Source organism: Ursus americanus, chromosome 24 (genome assembly GCF_024610735.1).
Source record: "Ursus americanus isolate L20-20 chromosome 24, mUrsAme1.1.p, whole genome shotgun sequence".
NCBI lineage: Eukaryota > Metazoa > Chordata > Mammalia > Carnivora > Ursidae > Ursus > Ursus americanus.
Window position 1 is genome coordinate 1546847 of NC_142150.1, and position 26776 is coordinate 1573622.

The window sequence follows — 26776 nt, forward strand, 5'->3', positions numbered from 1 at the left end:
GCTTAACCTGATTACGTGGGCAAAGACCCTATTTCCAAATGAGATCATATTCACAGGTACAGAGGGTTAGAACTTCAACATATTTTTGAGGGGAGTCAATTCAATTTATTTATTGTCTTTAACAATTTCTTGATATCTTACCGCCTCTTGAATGCTCTCTTATATATTCTACCATTTTTATAGCCATCATCTATACAATCTTTCTGTTCCCTATTCAATGTCAGCTCTTATATCGGCGCTCTTTTCAGTCTGCTTGCCCGTAGCAACTCCCTTCTTTTTCCCACCGAGTTGTGGAATTAGAAATCAGGGGGAAAAAAAAGGCTTATTAGAAAGGAGCACAAAATAAGAATAAGGCTTTAAATGGGGACTCAGTAAATATGATTGTGAATAGAATAGAAGGAAATTACTGTATGGAGAGCGTAATACTTTTGGGGGGATGCTCATAGTTCTTTTCTCCTTAGATCACTGTGGTATATTTATTTAGGCTTTCACGTTATAAAGATCTGGGGTTGAATGTTTTCTCTACCTCTTCTAAGTTGTATACAAATATAAACTCTTAATCACACAATTCTCTCATCTGTATAAGAGGGGTGTTCTAGTAATAATTACTTTTTAGGGATGTAGACGGATGGCATCGTTAGCAGCCAGAGCAGGTAGGGAATAATTGTGCCAACAACTCTTTCTGTGTTCCACATGGGTAAGGACTCAGAATAAGTTGCCTCGGACTCAAAGAGGTGAGAAAAGCGAAGTCTGTCCTTTTTACAAACAATCCTGTGGAGGCATTGCAGGGGGATCCTAGATAAGGAAGGGGAGGCACTGAGCTGTGGACTCATAAAACACGAAAGGACAACACTCCTACCCACACAAAATGTGAAAACCTATTCTGGGGATGGTGAGTGGTTCTGTATGCCTTAAAGGGGAACCTGGAATTCAAATGAAGTAGCTCCTCCTTCGGTTTGCAGCTCCGCCAGCCAACGGGCTGTTGGGTCCCTGCCTGGAAAACCACCTTTCCTTCAGCTAGCACGACGCGTCATCTCTGTCAAGTGGGAGGGAGGAGATGGAGAAAAAGAAATGCCAGGCAACGTTTTATACTATATTTTACACCCTGAACACAAAATCCAAAGATTTTTACCATGTATTTGAAAGCCTCACTCAGGCCCACACTCCAGAGCAGCTTTCTAATCGGGGCAAGGAGAAGCCGGAGATCTCCCACCACCCCGTGACTGCCTCACGTACTTGTGAGAAGCAGAGCTCCTGCGTCCAGCTCCTCTTGGTCCCCGAGCATCTTTACCCGGAGAGCATGCATACGGGAGGGGGGCCCCACGTGCTCTGCCCATTCCTGGCAGCAGCCCCTAGTGAAAAATAGTATGTTTGGGGGTGACTATTTATCCAGGAGTGGTGCTGAAACGAGACGGCGAAGGAATGAGTGATGTAGGGAGAGCTAGAGAGGCCAGGCTGACAATGCAGGTGCTGTCCTCTGTGAATCCATTAGCTCCCCATGAAGCCCACACATTCTGATGGCCTTCAAAGCAATTTCTCTGGGTTTCAGTGAATATGGATGTCTAAACGTGTTTTCTAAGCTTAGCTTCCAACAAGCTGCTCCCGCTGCCAGTCTTCAGGGCCTTAGGATTAAGTCTGGGCGATAAATGTAGGTCATATAGTGCCGGTCGGGCCATTGCAGATGTCGTGAGAGGCTCCGTGGAGGTGCCCCATCTCCCTTCGGAGCAGGGCGGGGTCTGTCCAGGCTCAGCTGACTGCCAGTGGGCTGGGAGGTCTAAGGAAGTTAGGGGTAAGAGGAGAGTGGATCCAAGCTGGAGTCCTTGCATGGGAACCGGAGAGACAGACACTGAAGACAAAGGGACAAGAGTGGGGTCATTGGTCGGAAGCAGCCAGACGTTGGGGTGGTCTGCGTGGAGCGCTGGCAGTGAGGAGGGATACCTTGGATTGACACAAACACCAGCAGGTTCAAGGTCCTCTCCAAGGGCTGTCACACAGGGATATGTCAGGCTGCTTAAATTAAGACCGCCATGGACAGGACAATGGGGACCACTGTGGAGACAAGCCACAGGTGGAATGTTGGGGTTTCTGTGAGGATAGGACCACAACCTGGGCAGAGGGATGGGCTTCCCTCTAGGATGAGGTCCTTCATTGTATCCATTATCACATTCCTGCCGACCACCAGGGGACCTCATGCATCCCTCAGACTTTTGGAGTTATCTTTTCATGGGCCCAGGAGAAAGAGTCAAAGCCTAGAAAATGTTCCTGTGGGATGAGAAATTAAATGATGCTCACTGTGGATCTGCCCATGTGCTGATAGCTGCAAAAGGCCCCCCACCTTGGGGCAGGATGGTGGCTACCTCTGAAGAATGGCACGAGGTATGAACAGACCTGAGTGCCTGACCAGTACATGGTGCGCTCAGAAAACAGAATGGAGTGAGCCTGGCTGTGTTTTACTCTTTATACCCCATGAGTTTATTTCATGTAGCCCCCCCTTTTTAAAGATTTTATTTATTTATTTGAGAGAGAGAGAACATGAGCAGGGGGGAGGGGCAGAGGCAGAGGGAGAGGGAGAAGCAGACTCCCCGCTGAGGAGGGAGCCGGATGCGGGACTCGATCCCAGGACCCGGGGATCATGACCCAAGCCAAAGGCAAGCGCTTAATCAACTGAGCCACCCAGGTGCCCCCTGTAGCCCTCTCTTGACAAAGTCTTTAGAAAAGTTCTCTGGGCTGCTGTGGAGAGGCAGAGAATATCAGAGTGAGATATCCCAAGGGGAGGTGACTCTGAGCTCAGAGAAGTGACTTTGAGGGTCACTCTGGTCCAGCCACCCCTCGGTGCCTGCAGGTCTCCTCCTGGAGCACACCTTTGCTCAGCCCTGAGGAGCCTATGTTTGGTTTTAACAAAGAGGTTGTTCCCGTAGTAGGGAGCTTGACTCTCCCATGTCCCCAGCCCTAGCCAAAGCAGTTTCTCAAGTCCTTTTCTTCCCCAAGATTCTGTAGGTGCGCTCCGCTGTCTCTATCCTGTCCCCCAAGAAGCGCTGATCACACACATGGAGCAAGGATAGGGACTGGACATTCAGAATCCATCTGTGACCCTCACCCTTGAGCCCCATTTCTCCACCCCCTAGACTCATTTACCTTTCCGGGAGCTGAGCCAAGCCCTCTGGGTGGGAACCCTTGCTTACCCTGATCCCCAGCTCGACATTCTCGCCTCCATAGACCTCCATGCCTTCGTCCAGTAGGCCGATCTCCTGGAAGTACTGCCGGTCCACAATAAAGCAGCCGATGAGTGCGGGGCTCCTGCAGGGGTGTGGGGAGATGGGCCAGCAGTTAGCAGGGGGGCTGCTCCCTGGGAACGGCCAGAGGAGTAGGAGCAGTGGCGCCTCCTACAGGAGGGTCTGTTCCTCGTCCTTCCTTTGCCCCCAGAGCCGGTGTGGCCTCGTTCTCTGAGTGGCCCTCCCAGGCCCCCCTTCACCAGCTGCTCCAGGGAAGCTGTTCCTTCAAGGCGGTGGCACAGAACTCCTGTCCTGGGGCCCGTCGTCATTCCAGGTGGTGCTGAAATGGGTGACAGCCCAGGCGAGTCGTGCTCAGCCCGCCAGCCTGGCCTGAGTGTCTCCATCTCTAGCTGCCCTGACTCCTGAGCTCCGAAACAGCCAGTCTCTGTTTCTACCTGGGTCCCTGAGCTAACTTCCCCCTCCTTCTGCAGCTTGGGTTCTGCACATCAGAAAGATTAGCTGGGGCTTTGGAGAGCATGGTAAATGATCTGGATTTTTTCTGGAGGTAAAGGAGTGTCAGTGAGGAATTTAAAGCAGACTTTGGTATGAGCAGAAATAAGTCAGTCAGAGAAAGACAGATACCGTATGATTTCACTCACACATGGAATTGAAGAAACAAAATAAATGAACAAAGAAAAAAAGAGAAACAAAAAACCAGACTCTTAAATAGAGAGAACAAACAGATCTGTGCTTTTAAAAGAATCTCAGGCAGCTGTGGGCTGACTGACTGGAAGAGGCTGGGTGGAAAGAGGAATCCAGCTGGGAAGCCTGTTGCCACGTCTAGGGAGAAACTATGAGGTCCGTGACCAGAGAATCAGGGACGAGAGAGGGATTGTTTAAAGGCATATTTTAATGTAAATCTACAGCACTTAGAGACAGATGAACAGGTAAGAGACAGGGAGGGATGTGGATGCCAGCTGGCTTTGTGGATTGGGTGACGGTGGGGTGGGGACCACCCATCCACGTGGGCTATAGAGAAAAAGCTGGGTTCAGAAGGAAGTAGCATTCCCTCCGGGAAAACCAATCTGGAGGTGCCTGTGGGACCCTAGGGGGAGATAGCCAGCGGGTAGGGCTTAGTGGATGGCCTGGGTCGCAGGCCCGAGCAACACATCAACAGTCAGCCAGTGCAGGAGCTGGAGGGCCTTTCCTGAGTGAGGGTGTGAGCGCAGGGCTCACTGGCTGTGGGCCGGTGCCTGGTGAAGCCCAGACCTTCACTAGGAGTGATTTGTATTAGGAGAATCAGCATGAGTGCCTGTGGGCTGCTTCTCTGCTGAGAGCATGAACTTACACAGATGACTCTGAATTGTTCCACTGCACAGTTACCATTTCTAGCCCTTGTATAGCATCTTAGCAGCTGGTGGCTGAAGGATTTGGAGGGGAAGAGAAAGAAAAAGAGAAATGATGAATCCTCAGCTATGAGAAAACTGTCAGTCATATGCAAATGGACTCATCTTTGAAATTGGAAGCTCATCAGGGTCGAGAAACAGCTCTTTTGCAGGCCATTGCTTTGGACAATGCCAGTGCATTGAGCCTGAGCAATCTGGGGGTCCCTGCCCCTCCTCCTTTCAAATCACAGCATTTTATTCTGGATGGGCTCACATTCCATAGACCGCAGGCAGCCAGGGCAGTCAATCTACTTCAATCCACTACTCCTAAAGGAGGCTGAGCTCCTGCTCTAGTGGAGGATGCTTGACCCTGTCCTTGGAGGTGCATGCTAGGAGTAAAATCCCCACAGCTTGGCTGTGTGTCACCGAGAAAAGCTCCCTAGCCTCTTGGAGCCTCTGATTCCATATCTAGGAAACAGAATCAACTATAACCTCACAGGGATTAAATTAAATAATGTAAAACCTTAAAAACCTCAGGGGCATACTGGTTACTTGAAAAATTGTTTGAAAAGATGCACCTACACGTTGAAGAAGCCCAGAGACTCCCCTCTTTAAACGCGTGGTGATTTAAAAACCTCAGCCCGGCGGAGTGGGCAGAGCAAAGTCTCAACCTCTTCCTTGACATTCCTGAAATGTTGAGTATTTCAACATGGTGCTCCAAGACACGCAGGAAGGGGCCTTCCCCGTTTGGCCAAACCCACTCAGGGAGACGGTGGAATCTAGAACAGTTACTGTGCAAGGAGCATAGGCCACTTCAGATAGTCTATGACGTATTAACCAGCAAGGGTATGAAGTGGAGCCACTCAGCCTGTAAGTGTTATTAGTTTATACCTTACCTCATTCCCAAAAAGATTAGAGATAGCTTACAAAAAATGTACAATACCTTGAAAAACAAAATACATAGATGTCTGAAAAGACCAAAATTCACAACAAATTGGGGGCCAGTTAAATGCAGCATTAGGGCCTCCTTCACAGTTCTTAAAGGAGACCCACAAAATTGATGCTAAGCTTCCTGGTAGCCAAGGTGAAAATGAACAAACGTGTCTTAGAAATAAGATTTATAGTTCCCATGTGAAAACATCATACTTATTCCTTGGTGCTAACAAGATTGTCTTTGACTAGCAGTCAGTTTGAAGAAATTTCTCATGTCAGTCTTCTTAGAGGTCACTTTGGGACATGGTGAACAACCCTCTCAAACACGTCACTTCAGAATGCAACAGAAGGTATGTCTGGGCTCTTCTTATAGCTTATATCATGCGGACACCACAGACGTACAGCTCCAAGGAAACAGGAGCCAAAGTGGGCAAGGCATATTTGTATAACCCACAGCTTTCTCTGGGGTTGTCTTCATCTGGGATAAAACCAATAATGTTTGTCCCAAAAAACTTCTGTGAATATAATTTCTCTTGGCCAAGTTTTTGATAAAAATTAGGTGATGAAAAATTTGAGGCTGAGATGATATTCTCTGCTGAGGACCTAGAATGCAGGTTTACTGCAATAGGTCAACACATTTCAAGATGAGCAGAACAAAGCAGCTAATATCGGTGCAGTCTTCTGCAAGAATGCTCCTTGCATGATGGCATACTTCCTTCCAGGATCATTCAGCATGGCGAGGGGCAGAATTCAGCCATGCCAGTTCTGAGCTCAACAGTGGGCGTCCACAGGATGACAACTAGATGTGGAATCTAGCTGACCTACGTTTGGATCCTGGCTCCACTGCCCCACAGTCTTTGGCAGGGCCACTCTCGTTCTTCTATCTTGTGGGTTTTCCTCATCTCGTAAAACAGGGATGACACAATGAGCTGTCACAAGGTTATAATGAGGAGCAAATGAGACCGTGTGTGTAAAAGGCACTTGCACACAGCGACCTCTGAACAAATATTTAACAACACAAAATTGTGGCAGGGGCTAACAGGTGGGTAACAGAGATAACCGCGAGAAAGCTAGATGGTTCTCTTCCGTCTGTTTTAAATATGAATATAGTTTTTTCTTCTGGCAAGGAAAGATGTGATCTTAGATAATAATCTCCCACTTTCAATTAGATTTTTCATAAGCTTTCTCCCTCATGTAATATAAAGCAACATCAGTTTCTAATCTCCTCTTTCATTCCAAGAATTGTCCCCTAGGCCACCTCTGGTGCCATCTGTGTGTTTAATGGGCAGGACTTTGCAGAGAGCATAAAGGCACCTGATCTGCGATTAACCAGACAGAAATAAGGGCTGGTGGGGTGGCTGTTTCGGCAGTCCTGACCCAGAGAACAGAGGCTGCATAAGGAAGTCATCTGGGTGTCTATGAAGGCAGCAGTGAGGGCAGGAAGAGCTTGGGATCCTTGAAATGAAGTTTGAAGCCACTTTTAACCGAATCCTACAGGATAAACTCAAATAGCAGCAAGGCATACCAGTTGCTGTGCGGTCTGGCCTCGTCTCCTCATGCTCCTCCTCGCGAAGGTGCCTTTAGATTTCCTCTGTGTCCATGAACTCACTCTGTCTCTCCAGCTATGAGTGCTCCTGCCCCAACCTTGCAATCTACATGCACTTAAAAACAAGTGCAAATCCTAGTCTCTGAAAAAGATTCTCCCCACTTTCCATGCAGTTTCCTCCAGCAATCATTTGTTATTCAAATTATTTTGTCTGTTGTCACAAGACTGCAGGCTTTTGGGGGCAGGAACTGAGTCTTAATCACTCTGGACCCCCAGCACCCAGCACAGCAGTTGGCCCCCAGCAGGTGTCCCATGGCGATGTGTTGAAATGAGTACGCTTGAGCCTCTGAATGGATTCTGGGTGCCATGGTTCTATTGAAAGGGACCATCAGGGCCTGTAAGTGGTGACTGAAGGTCATTTGTAATTCCTTTCCAACCCCCACCCCGTCATCCCACGATGGGGCTGCAGTTTGGGGAGTAAGGGGACTGGAAGGGGAACCCTTGCTTGGCAGACAAGGAGGAGAGACCCACAGGTAAGGAGGCTTTACCTGATCGGGGCGGTGGAGTTCTCCAGCTTCCACCAGGCCTTGGGGGGGTTTAGGTAGCGGCACCACAGCTCCCAGTCGAAGCCCTGGGCGGCCAGTGGGTACTCTTCTATCTCAAAGTTGTCATATTTGATGTTGTCGAAGGATGGTGAGATGATCCGCTTCCGGTTCTCCTTTATGCGGGTGAGCACAGGTTCAGCCCTGAGCAAGAGGGAGGGAGACAAGGGTAACTGCTTCCAAGGAGGGTAAATACTAGACTGGAGACCCCTAAAGCTCCTTCCCCTGAAGAAAAAGGCAAAAACCACCTGGCTATCTGCCCCAGAGGGTTGCTCTGCGTCCTGGGAAGGAGCCCCTGTTTAATGTCCACTCCCCACCCCCCACACCTGCATCATGTCCTGGGCTGAGCTGAGAGATCCTTAGTGCCTTAGATCCTGTGTCTGTTTGCTTTCCCTTTTTCCACCAGAAAGAAAAAAAAAATCAAGACCTAAGAAAGAAGAAAGGATGAGATCTGAGGTTCTATAGGAAGCTATCAACTTGGGCTTTGATTTTGCTGAAATTCAGTGTAACAACCAGGAGGCAAAGGCAGATGAGGACGGCAGAGGCACGGAGGTGAGAACAAACTTGTTTCCACCAATTCCTCAGTGCCGCCTCAGTCCTCCAGATGAGCCACCCCGTCGCACGCATTCGCCACTGTGCGACGAGAGGCGGGGAGCAGGGCTTCCTAGCAGCCGGGAGGCCCCCGTGAGCACCAGGCAAGTGAAGTGTTTGTAGACAGGAATGATGAGCTTCTTATTAATAATGCATTTGTTGCATAATTGTTTATTCAAATCAGCTTGAAATAGTAAGTGTCCCTCTCCTCTTCTGGCCATAAATCCAATGAAAATGCTTTTTAAATAGTCACAAATGGCAAGCAGGGACTTCAACTATAAAAAACGGCTTCATTGCAGCCTTAATTTGAGCCTGTTATGTAGAAGTTTGCCCAAATCTAGCCGTGTGGTGTGCATGCCCGGCTGCTCCTTCCTACTAAAGGGCCCCCCTCACCCTGGCTCTCTGCAAAGTCACAGTGGCCACGGCACACCCTCCGGCCCTGCAGGGATGTCAGTGTCAGGCGCCCCGTCCCTGCTTGGCTGCAGCCACCGAGGCCATATACCTTTCCTCTTGCCCCACGTGGCAGCCGAGCAGCCCTGACCGGAGAAAGGAAGATTTTGTAAGACCCAGTTTCAGCAGCTGGGAAAACCTGAGATTCGATGCTACATCTGGCCTGGCATTTTGGGGGGGGTCTCACCTGTGATAACATCAAGCTACCTTCTCGCCCTCTGGCCTCTGTGTGGTTGGGCTTCTGCCTCCAGTCTGGCCTGGCTGTCCCTTGCTGGGCAGCTGCAGCCCTGCCCTTAGCCGGGCCGGCACTCTCAGCATTGCCCATAGCATTTACCTTCTCCCGGAACCCGTCTCCTAGAGGAAGACGCTAGCTGGGATCACCCCTGATGTCACCATACCCTTTAGACACTGTGCATTGATCTGTTGACCCCCGACTCTCCCTCGCCTTGAAGGGCCAGCCCTGTTGCCTGCATGACTCACACAAACAGATCTCAGCTGTTCCCAGAATTCTCTCCTTCCCTACTATGACTGAGATCCCCGCACGCTTTGCACGCCTTTGAGCCACAGCCCCAGACCACACTGGAACTCATCTTCCTCTCCTGATGGGCACTCACCAGCCCACATTAAACTCCACATGGGCATCAAAGAGGGCCACTACGGGGGCGGTGGCCACCCTCCAGCCGCTGACTCGGGAGCGGATGAGGCCTTCCTGCTTGCTGTGGCGCACGACTTTGATGAAGCCCGGCTTCTGGCCGTTCACCTTGTCCACATACTCTGTCAGCTTCTCCTTCAGTTCCTCTGGGAGGGAGGAAATGCATCGTTAGCATATTGGGAGAAGGTGTGATTAAGACATTCACCCTCTTAGGTGACTGACTCCCCCAAAGAGAGGCTGGAGAGTCCATTTCCCTCCCCAGGTCTCCTTAATGATCCCTAGGATGGCCAGCGCCACTCAGCTCTGAGGGGAAATGGTTTGTATTGAGCTCAGCAACGCGCACAGGGCCACATGCTTCCCACATCCTGTCTATTTAATCCTCACAACCAGCCCACGGGAAAATGGGGCTCAGAAGGGTTTTTCAATTTGTCCAATGCCATGCAGCTTGGGAGTGGCACGGGCTGGTTTCAAGCCGGGTCTAATGACTTGAAAAGCCGTATTCTTCTCATCAGCTCAGTGCCCTCTTTCTTCCCCAGTGCCCGCCACTGGAGCTCCTCTAATGCCCAAAGAAAGCTTCCATCTGCGAAGATTACAGCCCGGGACTCAGTCCTACCTGGATCTCCATCTTTCCAGGAAGGGGATGACCAGGCATTATGCCATGTGAACAGTTGGTATTGGTGTGTTGCCTGCTGTTGCCTGGCTAAGCGTTGGATTCCCCTGCTTCTTCGTAAATGTAAATGGCTCCTGTGGTCCCCTTGCCTCTCAGCTAGTGACAGCATGGCAGCCACATTCACTGGGTCTTCCACGGCAGTGCAGGCAGCAGCCTCTGACACCCCTTCCCCCAAAATGACCTGAGTGGGCTGCATTCTCCTACCTGCAGCCACTGCACCTCCCCAGGACTCAGTTTCTACCCTTTGCCTGTGTTCTCCAGGACTGCCCCTTTGGGTGCCCTCCTCCCACCTTCTCAGCGCATCCATGCCCAGGCCCTGGGACAGTCCCACTTGGACCGAGCCTCGTCCCTAACAGAGGACGGTAGGAGCTCCGTGTCCCTTGATGCCCAGTTTGGGACCCCGCCAGATCAGCATCCTACTGCAAGAAAAGGGCACGAGGTAGCAGGCACAGTGCCTGGCACACAGTGCGCAGCAGCCCTGTGTAGGAGAAAGAGGATGGTGTTTGGAATCAGCAATTCTGCATTTTAAGGCTGCTTTCCATGTATTAGTGTTATAGTCCTGGGCCTGTTAACTAGTTTTTGATGTCTGTGTGGGTGTCTGGATGTGGTGAATGTATTTTACATGTGGTAAGGACATCAATTTTGGGGAACCACAGGGTGGCCTGTTAGGGGTTGAATTGTGTCCCTGCAAAAAGATATGTTGACGTCTAACCCCTAGTATCTTAGAAGATGACCTTATTTGGAAATAGGGTCTTTGCAGATTTAACCGAGTTAAGATCCTTTGGTCCTAATCCAATATGAAAGGTATTCTTAAAAAAAGGAGCAACTTCGGACACAGACACAGATGCAAAGAAGGAAGACAAGTAGGGAAACAGAAAGAGAAGATGACCACCTCTAAGCCAAGGAAGATCTGAGAGTATCAGAAGCTAGGAGGCCTGGAACAGATCCCTCTCTACCACCTTCAGACGGGGCAGGGCCCTGCTTGATTGGACACGATTTTGGACTCCAGAACGGTGAGACAATACATTTCTATTGTTCTAAGCCACCCAATTTGTGGTGCTTTGTTATGGCAGCTCTAGGAAACTAATATTGTTGTTATGAGGATTAAATGGGATTAACACGGGTGAAAAATGCACAGCACATTGTAGATGCTCAGAAAAAGAATGCTCCTTTCCCGTCTTCGTCAGATTCCATCACGTTGGGAGGGGTAAGAGAAGGAGCTGCAAAGTCTTCTTCATGTGCTCTGGTTCAAGACCTCCTCCTGCTCTGCCCTGTCTCTAGGCTGGAAGTCTGCGAGCAGCGAGGCCATGGCAGCCAAGCAGGAGATATGAACAGGTGCAGGGACCTCGTGCCCGGGGAAGATGGTGGGGCATGGTGGCTACTGCCAGAACTGGTCCACCCTCCCGCAGACGTTGATTTCAAACCTTTTTACACACGATGCTGGCCAAACTAATCGGTCTGGATAGATGGGTAGGGTACGGTCCCTAGGCATCTCTGCTTGAATTATCATCATGTTAGTGAGGGAACTGGACACCCAGGAATGCTGAAAGGGAGGCAGGAAATTCAGGTCCTAGACAGCTACCAACTTGCTCTGTGACCTTGGGCAAATCCCTACGAATCCCAAGACCTCAGAATTAGTTGGACAGGATTTTAACATTTGATTTGAACTGATTACCCATCTAAGGTTTGAATCCCCTCTGTCTATCCTGATTCCTTACTGGACCACTCCAACTATTAGATGTTCTAAATGAGAGGGTTCTTTGACCTTCCATTCACTGGTCCAAGATTCATTTGGGGGCCATAGGGGGCAGATCAACTCCCTCTTCCACGCGACAATCATTTAGAGTGAAAGACCACCCTTAAATCCTTGCTGGGATTTCTCTAGGTCAAATGCCTTCGGTTCCTCTGTATATTTCCTCACATCTGTGAGTTCGGGTCCTTTTATCATGCTGAACTTCCCTCGAAATATGTTAGTTTTTCTTTAACACTTTTAAATTATGCACCTAGAAACTGGCCTAATACTTATGTAGTGAATTGGGCTATACAGAATAGAATGAATGAATCACCTCCCTTATTCTACAATCTATGCCCCTATTCATATAGATGCAGGTCATATTAATTTGGCCTGCTTTTGACTCACGTTGAGCTTCCTGGAAACAGACAACTACAGGTCCTTTTCACCCGGCTGCTTAGTCAGGCTCATTCATCCCTTTTCTTCATGGCTGCATGCATGTGTGTGTGTGTGTGTGTGTGTGTGTGTGTGTGCATACGCATGCTCTGAGCCCAAACATAGGATCTTGTATTTAGTCCTCTTTCGTTCAATCTTTTTAAAGATTTACACCATCTCTCTGAAGTCAGAGTGTTCTGTCCCTGATTCTGTTATCCAATGGCTTTGTGATCTAGCCCTCCAGCTTTCTGGCTTCTGCAAAAGTGATCAGCATATGGCCTCGACTGTCATTCAAGTCATACTTTACACAGTGTGACCCTTGTCCAGAGTTAGGGACAACGAAGCCTGTCAGGCTTTCTCATTCCAGCCTGATGAAAAGTCAGCTTTTAGGCTGCTGTTAACACACCACGTATCTCACTTTAGCTGATGTGAATATGACCTCATGATCTCCGTACACACAGCCAACTGGGGAGTCCTGGGTGTGACGCTGTCTGCAGGTGTCACGAGGTCGGCCATAGAGTGGCCTAACTCATTGTGCCCCATGCTTACAACGTCTTCAAGCATGGCTGCCAAGAGGCCTCTAAAAACATTTCCTGTTCCATCTCTCCAAAAGTCCACCTCTCATATATCCTTTTTGAAAATTTTAAATAGAACTCTTAAAGCCTGGTATTTGGACCTCTGATGGTGGCGTGAGTCTGGGAACCTGGAGTGAGAAGTGGGCTAATACCAAATGATACCTTTCCTCACCCCCAAGGGGGACATACTTGTCCCCTTCTCTCCCATCCCACCCCTCCGGTGAAAACCACTGCCTATGGGACCACTGTTGTGGAGTTTATTGGTGGCATGGGGCCATGGATCGCTGCCACCCAATGATCCTCCAAGAATCCCATCTCCCTCAATCCGGATCCCTGTACAGCTGCTCCACACACTGAATCGGGCTGACCGTGGGGCGACAGGATGCAGCAGGAGGCACCGTGCTGGTGGCAGGCCTAGGCCTTAGGAGGCCTTGCAGCTTCTGCTTCCATTGTCTTGCTGCCCTAAGTAAGGAAGACAGGCCTCCTTGAGCTTGAGAGGCCCAGGGAGTCCCCATTAATTTCGGCCATCCCACTGAGACCTAGACACGTGAGTGAGGCCATCTTGGATCCTTGAGCTGATTGTAAACGCAGGGGGAGCCCCACTGACACCCTGCAGAGCAGAGCTGAGCTGCATTATTGCAGAATTGTGAGCCAATAGATGGTTGCTGCTTTAAGCCACTAACTTCCGGGCTGGTTTGTTATCCACAAAGGCTAACAAAACAGGCTCTATTATTCTGGTCTGGTGCTGAGGTTATAGTAAGATTGTGAACTCCTGATGCACAGGAAACGTGAAGGGCCAGACAGACACAGAAGAACCACTTAGAAGGTGGCAGCAAGAGAAGAAAAGACTTTGCTTCTCATAGGAGCTGCTTGCCCCTTTGTGCCTCTGAGCTCTGTTAAAAGAACTAGAATAAAGCTTTCTGGTGGACTAGTTAGAGAAAAATTCTGTTCTCAGCCCAGACATTGGCTAGTGATTAGAAGACAGCATTCCCTTAGCCCTGATCAAACATAGCCTAGCCTTAGCCCTGCTATCAAAAATCGAAAAAGTCCTGAAATACTGCAGATAATACTGGCTCATAGTCTTTGCAAAGTGCCTTTACCTAATTAGGTTTTCATGTTTTCCTTCAACTTTTATCAGTTGCCAAAGCAAGAAAGAACTATCTCAGAGGCACTTCTGCGTTTGCTAGGAAACTGTGGTCTGAGACACTGCCTATTACATATTATCTATACTGCATATATGATAAATACCTCTCAGAACTTAGCTCAAAAAAGCATATGAAGAACTTGTGGTTTTCTTTACACCTAAACACAAATACATAACCCCTCATATTGACCTTTTTGCCAAGGCTGCCAGGAAGCTCAGAGAAAAATCTAATGACCAATCACAGGGTTCAGCAGTTTTGCTTCTCTACTTTCGTTAAAGATTTGATTTTCAACTTCTTGTCTCCAAGCTGCATTCTTTTACTTTTTTTCCCCCTCTGTAAGCTACCTTTAACTACTTCTCGAAATATCTATAAATAACTTTTAATAAAGTGTCTTGGTGGAGCAGGGCAGGAGCATAACTGTGGAAAGAAGGGGCAGCTGTATTTCATGTCTGTTTTAATGTGTTGGGGAAAGAGGAGGTAGGGAGTCTGCTCTCTGTGACTTTGCTAGATTTAGAATCAATGGTGGAGTTGTCAATAGCCAGCGTTGATGGAGAAATACAATTTGCACCCTGCATGGGGCCAGGTGTCATCCTGCTTGTGTTGCTCGTCCAGTCCTCTCCTGCTGTCCACAAATCCCTACTCTGCTGATGTCTGAGCGACCTCTGTGAATCAGCTCGCTCGGGAGCCGAGCTCATCAAACACCATGCCCCTCTGAGGAGGTCACCGGCCACTCTCCACCCTCCCCATGCGGTGCCTCCCCTCCGAGCCCACGGAGCGCAGGCTGCTTCCTGCTCTTCTCCTACAGACTCAGAAGCCAAGTCAAAATGTGGAATTTGACCAGCCTGGTCAAACAGAACCTTTTCTTCCCTTCCCATATCTGCCCCTGTGCTGCTCCCACAAAAAGCAATTAGCTTCACGGGGTCATCCCAAAGGAAACAAAATGCAGGCTGAGCAGGAGAAGTCTGGTCCTAATGGCTGTTAATCTGATTTAAACACCTAATGAGATACTCTTTATCTCTTGCAGAAAGGAAAAGAAAGGAACCAGAAATTGATGCCTGACGGGGCTTCACTCTTTAGAGGGCAGCCCCACAGACATCCTTGCAAAAAGGCCTTCCCTCTCCATCACTGTTTCTGGGGCTGGTCTACACGACAGACTTGGCCTCAACTTGTGTCTCGGGGTCTGCTTCTGCAGGAACCCAAACTAAGAAGTCATACGCTCTCCAGGACACTATGGTCCCCACCGGCATGTGAATTTTTAACCCTTGAGAGATACATATGATGTGTGTGTCTATGTGCAGGACGACTGAAGTTCCTCCATCTCCCTCTCTGCATTCACTGGCTACTGTTTCATAAAGGAAATAATAATAATGGTGATGATGATGACGTACCAGGCATTTTACACTTTGCACATATCATCTCATTTAAGTCTCTCGACAACCCTATGATGTAGTTACTATTAACACTATATTTTGAAGACAAGGAAATTAAGGCACGATGTGACTCAGGGAGTAAACGGTGAAGTCAGGATTTAAATCCAGCTGGGCTGGGCCCCGAGTTCACACTCTGTGTCTCCTCGCAGTCTCTCCAGGATAAAAACCGGCCCGCTTGAGAATCAGCTTGTTTGAAACAGGGTTCCAGGGCACCGCCCTCCGCAGAAGCTGGTTAGGTAGATCTGTGGCCAGAGGCTCTGAGTTTCACACAAGCTCCCAGGGACATTCTGATGGGCAGCCAAGCCCGGCAACAACGGAAATAAAGGAGGACGGGTTTTGTCACAGGCGGGGAGGGCGCCTCCCGGAACAGGTGTGGCTCCAGCCCTTCCCAGGAGGCCTCGGACTCTGTCTGGAAAAGCCTCCCCCTACACCTGCCCAGATAATTCCCTCTTCATTCTCCCAGACTTCTGGGCTCAGTCTTGCTGCCTTCAGTGACAGACCCTTCATTTTCCAGTCGGTTTTCAATTCTCTGTGTGTGGCCATCTTTAGATCTGCTGCTTTGGACGGTCCCCTGTAGTTCCCCAGCTGCCCTTGGCACCAGGCACTGCCCTTTGTCCCTTCTGCCCAGCCCCACAGTTTCAGGTGAGCCGGCCCTGCCTGCCTGCCTCACTCAGTGCTGTCCCCCACACCCAGCCCAGATCAGAGGGGCCGCCCCCCCTCCAGTGCCTGGGAGGGGAGTGTGAGCACCCCCCACTGAGAAGGGCTACTAACTGCTAGTCTCCAATGGCCTGGGTGGCACAGGGCGTGATCCCGGCGTTATGGGATCGAGCCCCACGTCAGGCTCCTCCGCTATGAGCCTGCTTCTTCCTCTCCCACACCCCCTGCTTGTGTTCCCTCTCTCGCTGGCTGTCTCTGTCTCTGTCTCTGTTGAATAAATAAAAAATCTTAAAAAAAAAAAAAAAGCACATTTCTGTTTATTCTTCCAAGACTGAATAGTAGCTGGTCTTCCTCAGATCAGATTAACTGACTTTCCTCTAAAGCCATTTAGGGCCATTGAAACACAAATGATATGTCAACACATTTTAAAAGAGAGATTGTTCATTAGGATGCGATGGTTGTCAAACCTAGCTAACCATCCACTTACCAGAAGAGCTAAAAAATAAATAAATATCGATGCCACCCCACCCCCACCCCCTTGCAGGATGTGGAGGGGGCGATGGGCTCAGGCCCGCTGACGAATGATGGTGAGCCCCGCTGAGACAGCCCTGATCCCCGGACACACCCAGGGCAGCCTTGCTTTGTGCGTTCCTCTCTCTTTAAGATCACTTTGGACTAGCCTTCAAATCCTGGGCAGTTTACAAATGCTTGCATGCATTCTCTTCTTCCGTCCGATACACTTAGCATTTCCCTCCGGCTCCTTTAATCGCAGCACTTCTTTAAAGTCCATTGATACTGATGTAGATTTGGAATGGCCTTAAATGGATCTCCTTACCCTGGACTTGGGGAAAGGCTCCACCTAGGAGCCCCGCAGACGGCGTTTAAAGTAGGGCTGGAGGATCCGGGCAGAGTGTCACAATCTTCCTGGGACGCTCCAAGCATTAATTCGGTCTTGGCAAGTTACAGAACGCCCTAGAATTACCACCCCAAAGACCCAGCCATCTGTTTCTGGGTCTATTGTTTCATGTCATAGCCAGGCATTAGTGACGACCAAACCCACACAATCCGTGCACTCCTCAGTTCGTGGGGTCCCCAAAGCCAGGCTCTCAACATCCGCTAATACTTCTTATCTGCTCTAAAATGACTTATTTTCCCAAAGATCCTGTATGCTCTAATAACATGCTCTGAACTGGTTTCTGAAGATGGCAATGGCAGGTGTAAAAATGATCCCCCCCCGGCCAGTCAGGGATGTGTTAGGTGAAATCAATGCTACTCTTTCTCTCTCCCTCTCTCCCTCCCTTCCTTTCTCTCTCTCTTTCTGTCTCAACTACAATAGACCAAAACTCGATTTATAACATTTGCCCTTGTCTCTGGTATAAATACCACCACCATAGCTGATCAAGCTATTAACCTGATGCCACTGACCTTGAGAGATGGGCAGACAACGCTGGGGAGGGGTGTGTACAATCGGCAGGCGACAGTCCAGGTCGGCCCCCACACTGGTGCTAGTGGCCAGCCGGAAAGGCTGTAGTCCTGTGGGTCCTTCCCCCTACTTAATACGTAACGGGCACTGTGCTCTGTGCTCTAGCTACTCATCCCATTCTCCATTCATTCATCCAGCAATGGTATATTAAGCACACACAAAGTACCGTACATTACTCTGGGTTCACTTCTAACTGAAACCTCACTACCACCCTGCAAACAATGACATTTACAGCTAATGTTTGCTTATTTAGTGCCAACCACATGCCAGGACTGTGCCAAATCCACCTCATGTATTTCTCATGCTGTTCTCTCAACAACTACGATACTACTCCAGGTACAGCGTATTATTATCCCCATTCCATATATTAGGCACTCCGAGCACAGAGAGGTGGAGGGATGTGCTCAGTGTCCCAGGGCTGGAAGGGCGTAGGACGGGGATGCAAAGCCAGGCACCCTGGCTCGTGTCCATGTTCTGAATCCCACGTAGGATTATCTTCAAATGACAGAGGAGACAACTCAAGGAGCAGACCTTCAATGACATACCCTAAAGGACACAGATGGTAAAGAATGAGCAGGGGTTCAAACTCAGATCTGTCTGACTCTAAAGAGTGCTACTTACCAGTCTGCCCCACAGCCTACCAAAGGAGCCGTGGGCCTTAGGCGTCCCTCAAGAGCCTTCTGTGATCACTGATTCAGTTCAGAAAGCAAATACCCTCTTCTAGCTACTGTGTATCCTTAGAGCCAAGGGAAGGGATCAGACTGCCACACTTAGCTTCCTTTTGACTGGAGGGCTGGTAGAGTATTCACGCACAAATCCAATCTCTCTGCGGTAAAAATCCCTGAGCAAGCAAGACCTACAAATGAGGGAAGAGGGCCTGGGTTTGGGTTTCCTAGAGCCTCATGACTCACTCACCTTCGGAATTAACAATCAGGTACAATTCAGGTACACTTGGGGCTGGGAGTTCCAACAGAGGGCCAAGGTTGAAAGCTGCCTGCACCAGTCCGGGTGTTCACCACGGGGTAGGGGCCATGGGGCAGCGCCCTCCAGCTCCAGCGAGGTGCTTCTGAGAGCTCACACCCCCTCTGCTCCTGACACCCTCAGACTAGCCCAAGGTCACAGAGCGGGTAATCAGTGCAACCAGGAAGAGAATCCAACGCTTCCTCCCCTCCCCAGGGCCACAGCTCCAGGCTCTCTATTCTACCGATTCTCTATTCATCCACCATGAGTAATTCAGAAAATGAAAACAAGAATAAGGGACTAATAGAAATCAGTTGTCCTCTTGGACTAAATGACCTTGGACAAGGGCCAGCTTGCCTGGGGCTGTGTGAGACGGAAACCCACAGAAAGTAAGGGTGGGGCAGTGGCCCAAATGCTGTGAAATTACTTACAGGGCATGAAATACTCCTGCTCCTCTGATGGTTTTCAGCAGGAATCCCCGGACTTATTAAAAATGCCATGATGGGTGATTAATGTCCGCTGCATCCCGGCAGAGTGGAGTGGACCCTGCTCCAGCTCCTGCCTCGCCAGCTCAGGAGGGCTGAGCACGGCCCTTGCTGTGAACTTCAAGGGAAGGAGTTACCAAGACCTCAAAGCTGCCGGAAATGCTGGCATAGAGCCTGTAACGGCGGGTCAGATCTGAGCTGAGAACAGCCCCTGCTGGTGTCCCAGCACACAAAGGGGATTCCAGGAGGGCCAGGTCTAGTACGGGCACTTGGGGAGGTTCAGTTGCCGTTGGCAGTTAAGCCAGAGGCCGGCTGGAATTTTGGTGCTAAAGTCTCCTTTTGTGCAAGACTTGGAGAGCTCTGAGTGTTGCCCAGCTCGGAAACTCGATCCAAAACCTCATGACTGAGAGCAGAAGAGTTTAGGTTACGAGTCCAAAATTTCGAGATTCTGAGATCTCGAAAGTCTGTGATTTTTGGAGACTGACTCCTATGATTCTGAGATGCTGGAAGTCTAAGCTTCTATAAATGTCAGAGTAACAGCCTCCCCCCAACCCCCTCCCCGGACCCCAGTGCTGTTGGCCTGCAGGGTTGAAGGTCCTGGTCCCTGCTTGCTTAGCCTCCTCGGCAAGCGTCTGTGCTCAAGTCACATTCCCAAACACACCAGATTCAGTGGGTGCCACAGTACCTTTGCATTAACTGCTCCCTCTACCTGGAACATTCCTCTTGCCTCATCTGACCCCGCTGAGGCTCTTTTGGAACTCTTCCTTCATCTGCAGCTCTCCAAATAGAGGGAAGGCTAGGGGAAGGGAAGGAATTTTTCTCTCCTTGGAACACAGACACAGGGCACTGGAAACACTGATGGGTTCCAGGAGACCAGTGAGGACCAACAATAGGCCTTGGGGTGTAAGTCCTGCGGCAGAGCCCTGAGTGCCCTCTGGGGGAAGAGCTAAGGCTCCCACAGGCTGTAAGTCAGCTCTGTGCTTCTGCGAATCAAGGGCGGCTCCAGGCTGGATGACCAGCAGCCTCAGCCTGGCTGATTCATGACTTGGGAGACATAGTGGGCTCTGCACACATATTTACGACCCACCCACTGTCGGTGCTTGTTAGATCAGGAGGCTGGGTGCTCTTTCCTCAGCTCACTGAGCACCTTTAGGCAATCTATTCTCGAAGGGAAAGATCCCATGAAGGGGCACAGGACAAGGCAGAACCCAAGTGCTCTGCTCTCAGTCTTTGGATTTTTGTTTCTTTATTGAAAGATGTAATCTAGAGCAGAAAGAGCAGCGACTCAGGGGAGAGACTGATTTTAATTTAATTCCCAGTGTGGCCATCTATCAGCTGTGTGACTTTGGGTGTGTAACTTAACCTCTCTGAGCCTCAATTTCCTACTGTTGAGATGGAAATAATGTTATCTACTTCTTCGGGTGGCTGTAGGGTTCTGTGAGACAACTCATGACATGCTGTAAGTGCTTAAGGAGTGGTGTTACAGCATGTTCATTAGTCTGAACTCCTCGGTTCCCATCCTCCTTTCAAAGGAAGGTGCCTAGGCTAGGAGCAGGTCCCCCTGCATTATTTGGGGAAGCCAGGCCTGCAGCAAATTGCCCTGGGACTTCCCCAGACCCAGGGCACTGCTGCTTCCCTTTAGGGGCAACTTCATATTTAATCCTCAACCCCCTTCCCATCCTAACCTGTTCTCTGCTTACTGAACAGCCCCTTATAAGGTGATTCCTGTATGCAAGGACTCCTAAGAGCTTTATTTGTATTAAGTCATTTAACCCTCACAGAAACTCTATTAGGTAAGTACTACTGATAACCCATGTTATAGACGGGAAAACTGAGCACAAACAGGGTAAGTGATGTGTCCAAGTTCAAACAATTAGCAAGTGGTAGAGCCCACACTCCGAGTTTGGCAGTCTAGCCCTAGAGCCCAGTCCTAACACACTTCTCACCTTTGGGAGTCACGGCGGGAGGTGGCACTGAATGAGCACCTGCTGGCTCTGGCTTTGTGCTGGCCCTTCAGCAGGTCTCATCCGCCTCACTTTGCAACGTAAAGCAGATGAAAACCCTAAGGAAGCCTCTGCTATCTCTGTTCCCATTCATGGCACCCCTATGAGGCAGGGACCTTTTATGCTCTTGGGCCCATTTACAAATGATCGTAATGAAGCTAAGAAGATGTGGAGGGATTTGCCCAGTGTTCCAGGGCTGGAAGCGGGTAGGACGGGGGTGCAAACCCAGACACCCTGACTCTGGCGCATGTCATTAATCCCACATATGATTACCTTCAAATGCAAAGGAGAAATTCAGTGCCGGTATCCAGTATTGTAGGCCATGGACCTTTCACAGGACATGGTGAACTCTGGCTCGAGGGAGACACATCACGTTCCCTGGGCACTCACTCATTCAACAAATATTAATGAGTGTCTCTCTGTGCCACTGGCTGCTCAGAGAGTAAACCAAGCTCCCTCCTCTCAAGGAGCTCAAAGACCAGGAGAACAATATGCAGATACACCAATGGATGTACACTGTGACATCTGGCAGCGAGTTTGTGCTATGTGGAGACAGCAAGCACAGTGAGGCACACACAAGGATGGTAGGGGGCCTAGCAGCGGTGGTCTCTAAGCAAGGGGAACATTAACCCAGAGGGGCAGTGATGCCATCTATCCAATATGGAGGAGGAAGCTGCTGGCATTTGGGAAGCCAGAGACACAGCCGTGGATCTCAGGAGGAACCGCAGCAAAGGGGTAGGCCTGTGGGTGGGGCAAGCAAGGGGCTGGGGTTCAGGAAAAGGCCCCCAGCTGAGAAGTAAAGGGAGGCAGAGCCTGTTACTTAGCTTGGCAGGGCATGTCCAGACAAACTGAGCAGGCAGCCCCTCTGGAAGGTAGGGTTAGCTTGCACGCAGCCCTCCCATGCCCCCTTAGCTTGGGGGTGCCCAGCCTCAGCCGTGAAACTGAGCAGAGGTGGGGCTGGAGAAGGGGAGGGCCAGCACTGCCCCCACAAGGCAAAACCTGTTCTATCCATGCTTCAGGTTCGCATGGGCCTGGGAGAGGCTGGGAGTGAGGGGGGACTCAAATCTAGGCGCGGGCTCCGGGTGGGTCATTGCTCATGTTCCTGGGCACACAGCTGTCTGATAAAACTCACTAAATGCCTGACTCTGTTGAGGCCTGCAGCGGACCCCAAATGTAGACAGAAAAAAATCAGCTCCTGGAAGCACTGATTTTTTTTTTTTTAAGTTTATACTCTAGGATGAAGGAGATCCCCTTGCCAGCAGCATCTCAACATGGACTGCTAACATCAACTAGTCCTGGGTTCCATCCCACTTCCCTGACCACCCTGCATGTATTCTTCCTTTAGTTACCAAAGCCGAGCCCCCAGGCCAGAGATGCTATCAGAATGCGGGACATAGATGAGCACAGGAGACTCCAGGACAGGGGTGAGTAACCTCGCCTAGGAGCTGTCCTCTAAAGTCTGCAATCAGCACAGCTAGCAGCCTGCTGGTATATTTTTTGGCCAGGCCTTTCGGGATTATTGATTTTTTTCAGACCCCTCTATTTTAGCAACATACATCATCATATTCCTCTAGTGAGACTTCAGAAAACCCAAGAAATATTACTTCCCTGATAGACATGCCCCAAATATTGAGAACATCACTCTTCTTCCCTTCGTGTCCCTATTGTGTTTCTTTCATTCATGTGTTCAACGGGCAGGATTTTACTGAGCCCTCGGCATGTGGCAGGCCCGGTGCTGGGTGCTGGGCCTACGGAGTAAGTCAGGGTTCCAGCCTCAAGAAGCTCACAATGTGATGGGAGCAAATAATTAAACAGATCACTTGAGTGCACTGCAGTATGTTCTAAAAGTAGGTGCCACGAGGTGCTGTGATCATATGGTACAGGATGGGGTAAGCTTTATAGGGTGATATTTGAGTTTGTCTCAAATGGGTGAGGCGGCTTTGCTAGGAAGATAAAGGGGACAGAAAAAAGTGTCCCTGGTAGAAACACACAGCATGCATAAAGTCCGAGAGGCATGAATGTGCCTGACATGTTGGGAAGTGGAAAGCGGCAGGCCTGCTGCGTGTGGGCTATGCTGGGTGTAGGGTGCGGGCTGAACGAGGGGAGAGGATGCTGGGTGTGAGTGTGCTGGGCAGATCGCAAGGGGACTTGAAGGCTGGGCCAGAAAGTATTAGAAAGTCATAAGGAAGCTTTATTCAGGGTCCTCCCACCTAAAAGTCTCAGAGAGATGAGCTGAGATGTCAGGAAGGACCTTCCATCCATTTGTTCATTAAAAAATGTACTATAACAGCAAAAGAAACGGCCCCATTCTAGAAACGCAAGCAAGTGAGATTTTGGTTTTGCTCTCCCCACTCCCCCAAATAATACAAGTTATGTGTTCTTCATCTAGTTCCAAGCCTCAACCAGGCCTATCGTAGAGCGCTAACAAGGGCCGGAACCATTGTTGAGCCAGTAGGACATGGACAGCCAGGACTAGAGATAGTACGGGGGGACTGGGTCATATGCCTGGCATAGGATAGGTCCCTCAGTCCCCCAGATCATTTGGAGTGACAGCAGTCAGGCCTGATCTCACCATAGAAACAACTCACGGGTCACCCAGGTGTGCGGCCAGCCTGGCCCCCAGGCAGGACCCGACATGGTACCCAATCTTCCAGAGAGAACGCAGCACATTCAATCAGCTCTAGACCAACACCCTGTGTTGGTCTCAGAATCAGGGCTTTTTGTCATCTTTTCTCAATCATTCACTCATTCGGCGAAACTATGGAGGACACGATGCCGGATACCCATCCTCAGATAAGACTCTGTCCCTGCCAACATGGGTCTGGCAAGGTCCCGTGGTAAGAACTTGGGGTACGGATGGGGTTTCTGCACAGGGCTGCCGCAGCAAGGGAACTCCGATGACAGCCAGGTCAGAGTGAAGTGAGTGTGTCTACCAGAAGTGGGGGAGGTGGCCCCAGGGGAAGCAGAAAGAAGGAATTTAGCCCATCCGAGCACCTACTGTATGCTGCCTGCTTCGTCTAGACTAGTTCATTTAATCTTCATAATGATCCCATGAGATGGGCCATCTGGGACCCAGAGACGAGGAGGAACGCAGGGGTTACCCTCAGGAACCTCAGGGAGCTTTGAGTCTTCCTGCCTGAGGCAAGAGCCAGCTGGATGCGTGGCAAGCGTAAGTGGTCACCACACCTGGGGGAGGGGAAAGGAACCCAGCACACAGCTTCTAAGCAGATATCTTCCTCCAGAGTAGAGGCAATGACACAAAGAACAGGAGAAGGAAGGAGGGATGGATGGAGGGAGTACAAGCTGATCTGAACAGAGGGAACCAAGCTCTGAGTGAAGAAACAAGTCAGGCAGCAGGGAAAGCAGCTCTGGAACGCGGGGGCAGTGCGATGGGAAAGCCAGATCTTGTGTAAGTATGTTGACCACAGTCCTGACTCAAACGAACAACTGCAGACCCCAGAGCACTAATGGGCACCAGGTGGGCATTGCTGCTAACGGCTGCTGGCACGCAGCCAGGCGAGAGCGGCACCACCGTCCTGGGCGGCCGCGGAGCCTTACCCAGCCACGGCCACGGCCACGGCCCTCTGCTGTTAGCCGCCCATGGCTGGACAACCTCACAGAGAAAGATAGGCACAGCTTTCAAGTCTGGCAGGACACTGAGGAAGTCAGATAGCTGAGTGGTACTTTTATTGCTTTTTCCCCCACTGACTTCGAAAGAGCAAAGAACTGGCAGGATATCAGCTGGGTCGGCGGATGCTGTTCACAGGCAGTGGCTGGCTTTCTTGATACTGGAATCCACAAAAGCTGGATCAAGCAGGGTGACATTTTGTGAGGGCAGGAAGACAGGGTTTGCTTAGGGATGAACATGGCAGAGGAGAGAAATCCCCCCATGCACTGGTTACCATGGAGAGCAGCCAGGGATGTGGAGAGAGAATGCACGTGTGGGAGGGACCATGAGTCAGATGAGGAAACTGTTGAGCTGGGAGCTGAAGACAGAACTGATTTCCTCAGAAGTCTACGCACAGGGGGAGCCTGGGTGGTCAGTCAGCTAAGCCTCCGATTCTTGATTTCGGCTCAGGTCATGATCTCAGGGTTGTGGGTTTGGCCCCACGTAGGCCCCGAGGCAGGCTCTGCACTCAGCAGGGAATCTGCTTGGGATTTTCCCTCTCCCTCTGCCCCTACCCCTGCTCTCTCTCTTTCTCTCTCTCAAATAAATAATTAAAAAAAAAAAGTCTGAGCAGCAATACCGACAGCAGGGGTAGAAAGCAAAGTCAATTCCAGGCCGGAAGCCAGCTGTGGGGTGATCCCACGGTATCACAAAGATTTGCAGGTGACTTGAGTCTGGGGGAACAGCACTGCTGGGGCAGGAAGGGTTAACTCCTGCCTTGGCACCACCTCACTGAAGGGTGGAAGCATTCTCTGGTGAGGCTAAAGGAGAAAAGAACAGAGGTGAGAGCTGAATTTCTAATCTGCTGGTGGTGCTCTGACCAGATGGAGCAAGAGGGAGGCTGTTTATGGCCCTGACTGCAGGGTTGATAGGGAGGTAAAGTGAATAGGGAGGGTCCTGGCTGCCCAGACACCAGAGGGAAGGCTTCCACTCCATTCAAAGCAGGATGTTTGACAACTTGCTGAGCTAACAATTCCCTCCCCTGATGGCTGGAGGAAAGGATGTCATGGTTATTACCCTTTATACATCTCGGAGAGTCTAATGACACCTACGGGTCTTCCCTCCCTGCCCCAAATGCACACGCACACACACACACACGCACACATGCAAACACACAGACCCCCTATACCTATGTCCCCAACAACTCTCCATGGTTCTTCTAGGACTCCATGGGCTCTGACTAAAACTCGTTCTTTCCTCAGCCCCTGGGCCTTTGCAATTGTACTTCCCGCCCCAAAAATCTCCTAGTTTTTGCAGGGCTCACTCCCTGGGTTCAGTTTCTATTAAACATCACAGGCTCAGATAGGCTCTCCCTGCCCATCTCATCAAATCTTCCAATCTACTTCCTTCCATCCCTACATGTTCTCTCATCTACCTGTCCTGTCTTATTTTTCTGCAAGTGTTTTTAAGTATTTAAGAATCATATTAATCCTTACTTGGTTATTTTGATGTTGTCTGTATCTGTAGCTAAAATGTACATTCTATATAGGCATGGGCTTTTTCTCTCTACTGATTTCTATTGCTGCAACACGGCTTGACACACGAGCAATATATATTAAAAAAAAGGCCCTTTGCTATTCTGGGCTTATCAGTTCCTATCAACCATGAAGAACTGGTGAAGTGGAGTGCTGGGAACCTTGGGGAAAATGTCCATATCGTCTCACAGGGCCTGTTAGAGAAAGGCAGGCCAGGTATACCCAAAGCCTAGGCTTTAGTAGACATATTTCAAAAAGTGGATGGGAAAGAAAGCTGTGATTTCATGGATTACAGGCTTTGGAAGGAGGCCCTCAGAACCCAAATTCTGCTTATGCAACCAGTGATGACCCAAAACAGGAATAACATGGGAGAAAACCCAGAAAAATCAGACCCTGGGGAACTCTCGAGGAGGCTCATATTTTTAAAAGGTCATGTAGAGAAAATAGAAAGGAGATTCAAAATTGCAGTTGATTGGGCTCTGTAAGAACAGAATTAAGAAGATGAGTAAGAAGGGGCCCGTGATTGAGGCCAATGGCATATTGTATGAGATCCGGAGAGAAAGCACAGCTCCTGAGCTTCCATTCCGCAGTTGCCTCTGTGCCCGCGAGAATAATGCTTGATTTGAAGGGAAGAAGAAGGAAATTAACATTTATTAAATAACTGCTATGTTCCTGCACTAAAGTGCTC

At 49.9% G+C, this 26776-nt stretch overlaps 1 protein-coding gene across 2 annotated transcripts in view; it reads right to left on the reverse strand.

The window, feature by feature from the left end:
• GALNT18 (polypeptide N-acetylgalactosaminyltransferase 18) overlaps positions 1 to 26776 on the reverse strand; it is a 340291-nt gene that overhangs the window by 89359 nt on the left and 224156 nt on the right. For both annotated transcript variants that reach the window (XM_087855271.1, XM_045796495.2), the window contains 3 exons: positions 9334 to 9517; positions 7625 to 7822; positions 3183 to 3297 (listed from right to left, as the gene is read on the reverse strand). In XM_087855271.1, coding sequence (XP_087711397.1) covers positions 3183 to 3297; positions 7625 to 7822; positions 9334 to 9517 — 497 coding nt within the window. The remainder of the gene's footprint in view (positions 1 to 3182; positions 3298 to 7624; positions 7823 to 9333; positions 9518 to 26776) is intronic.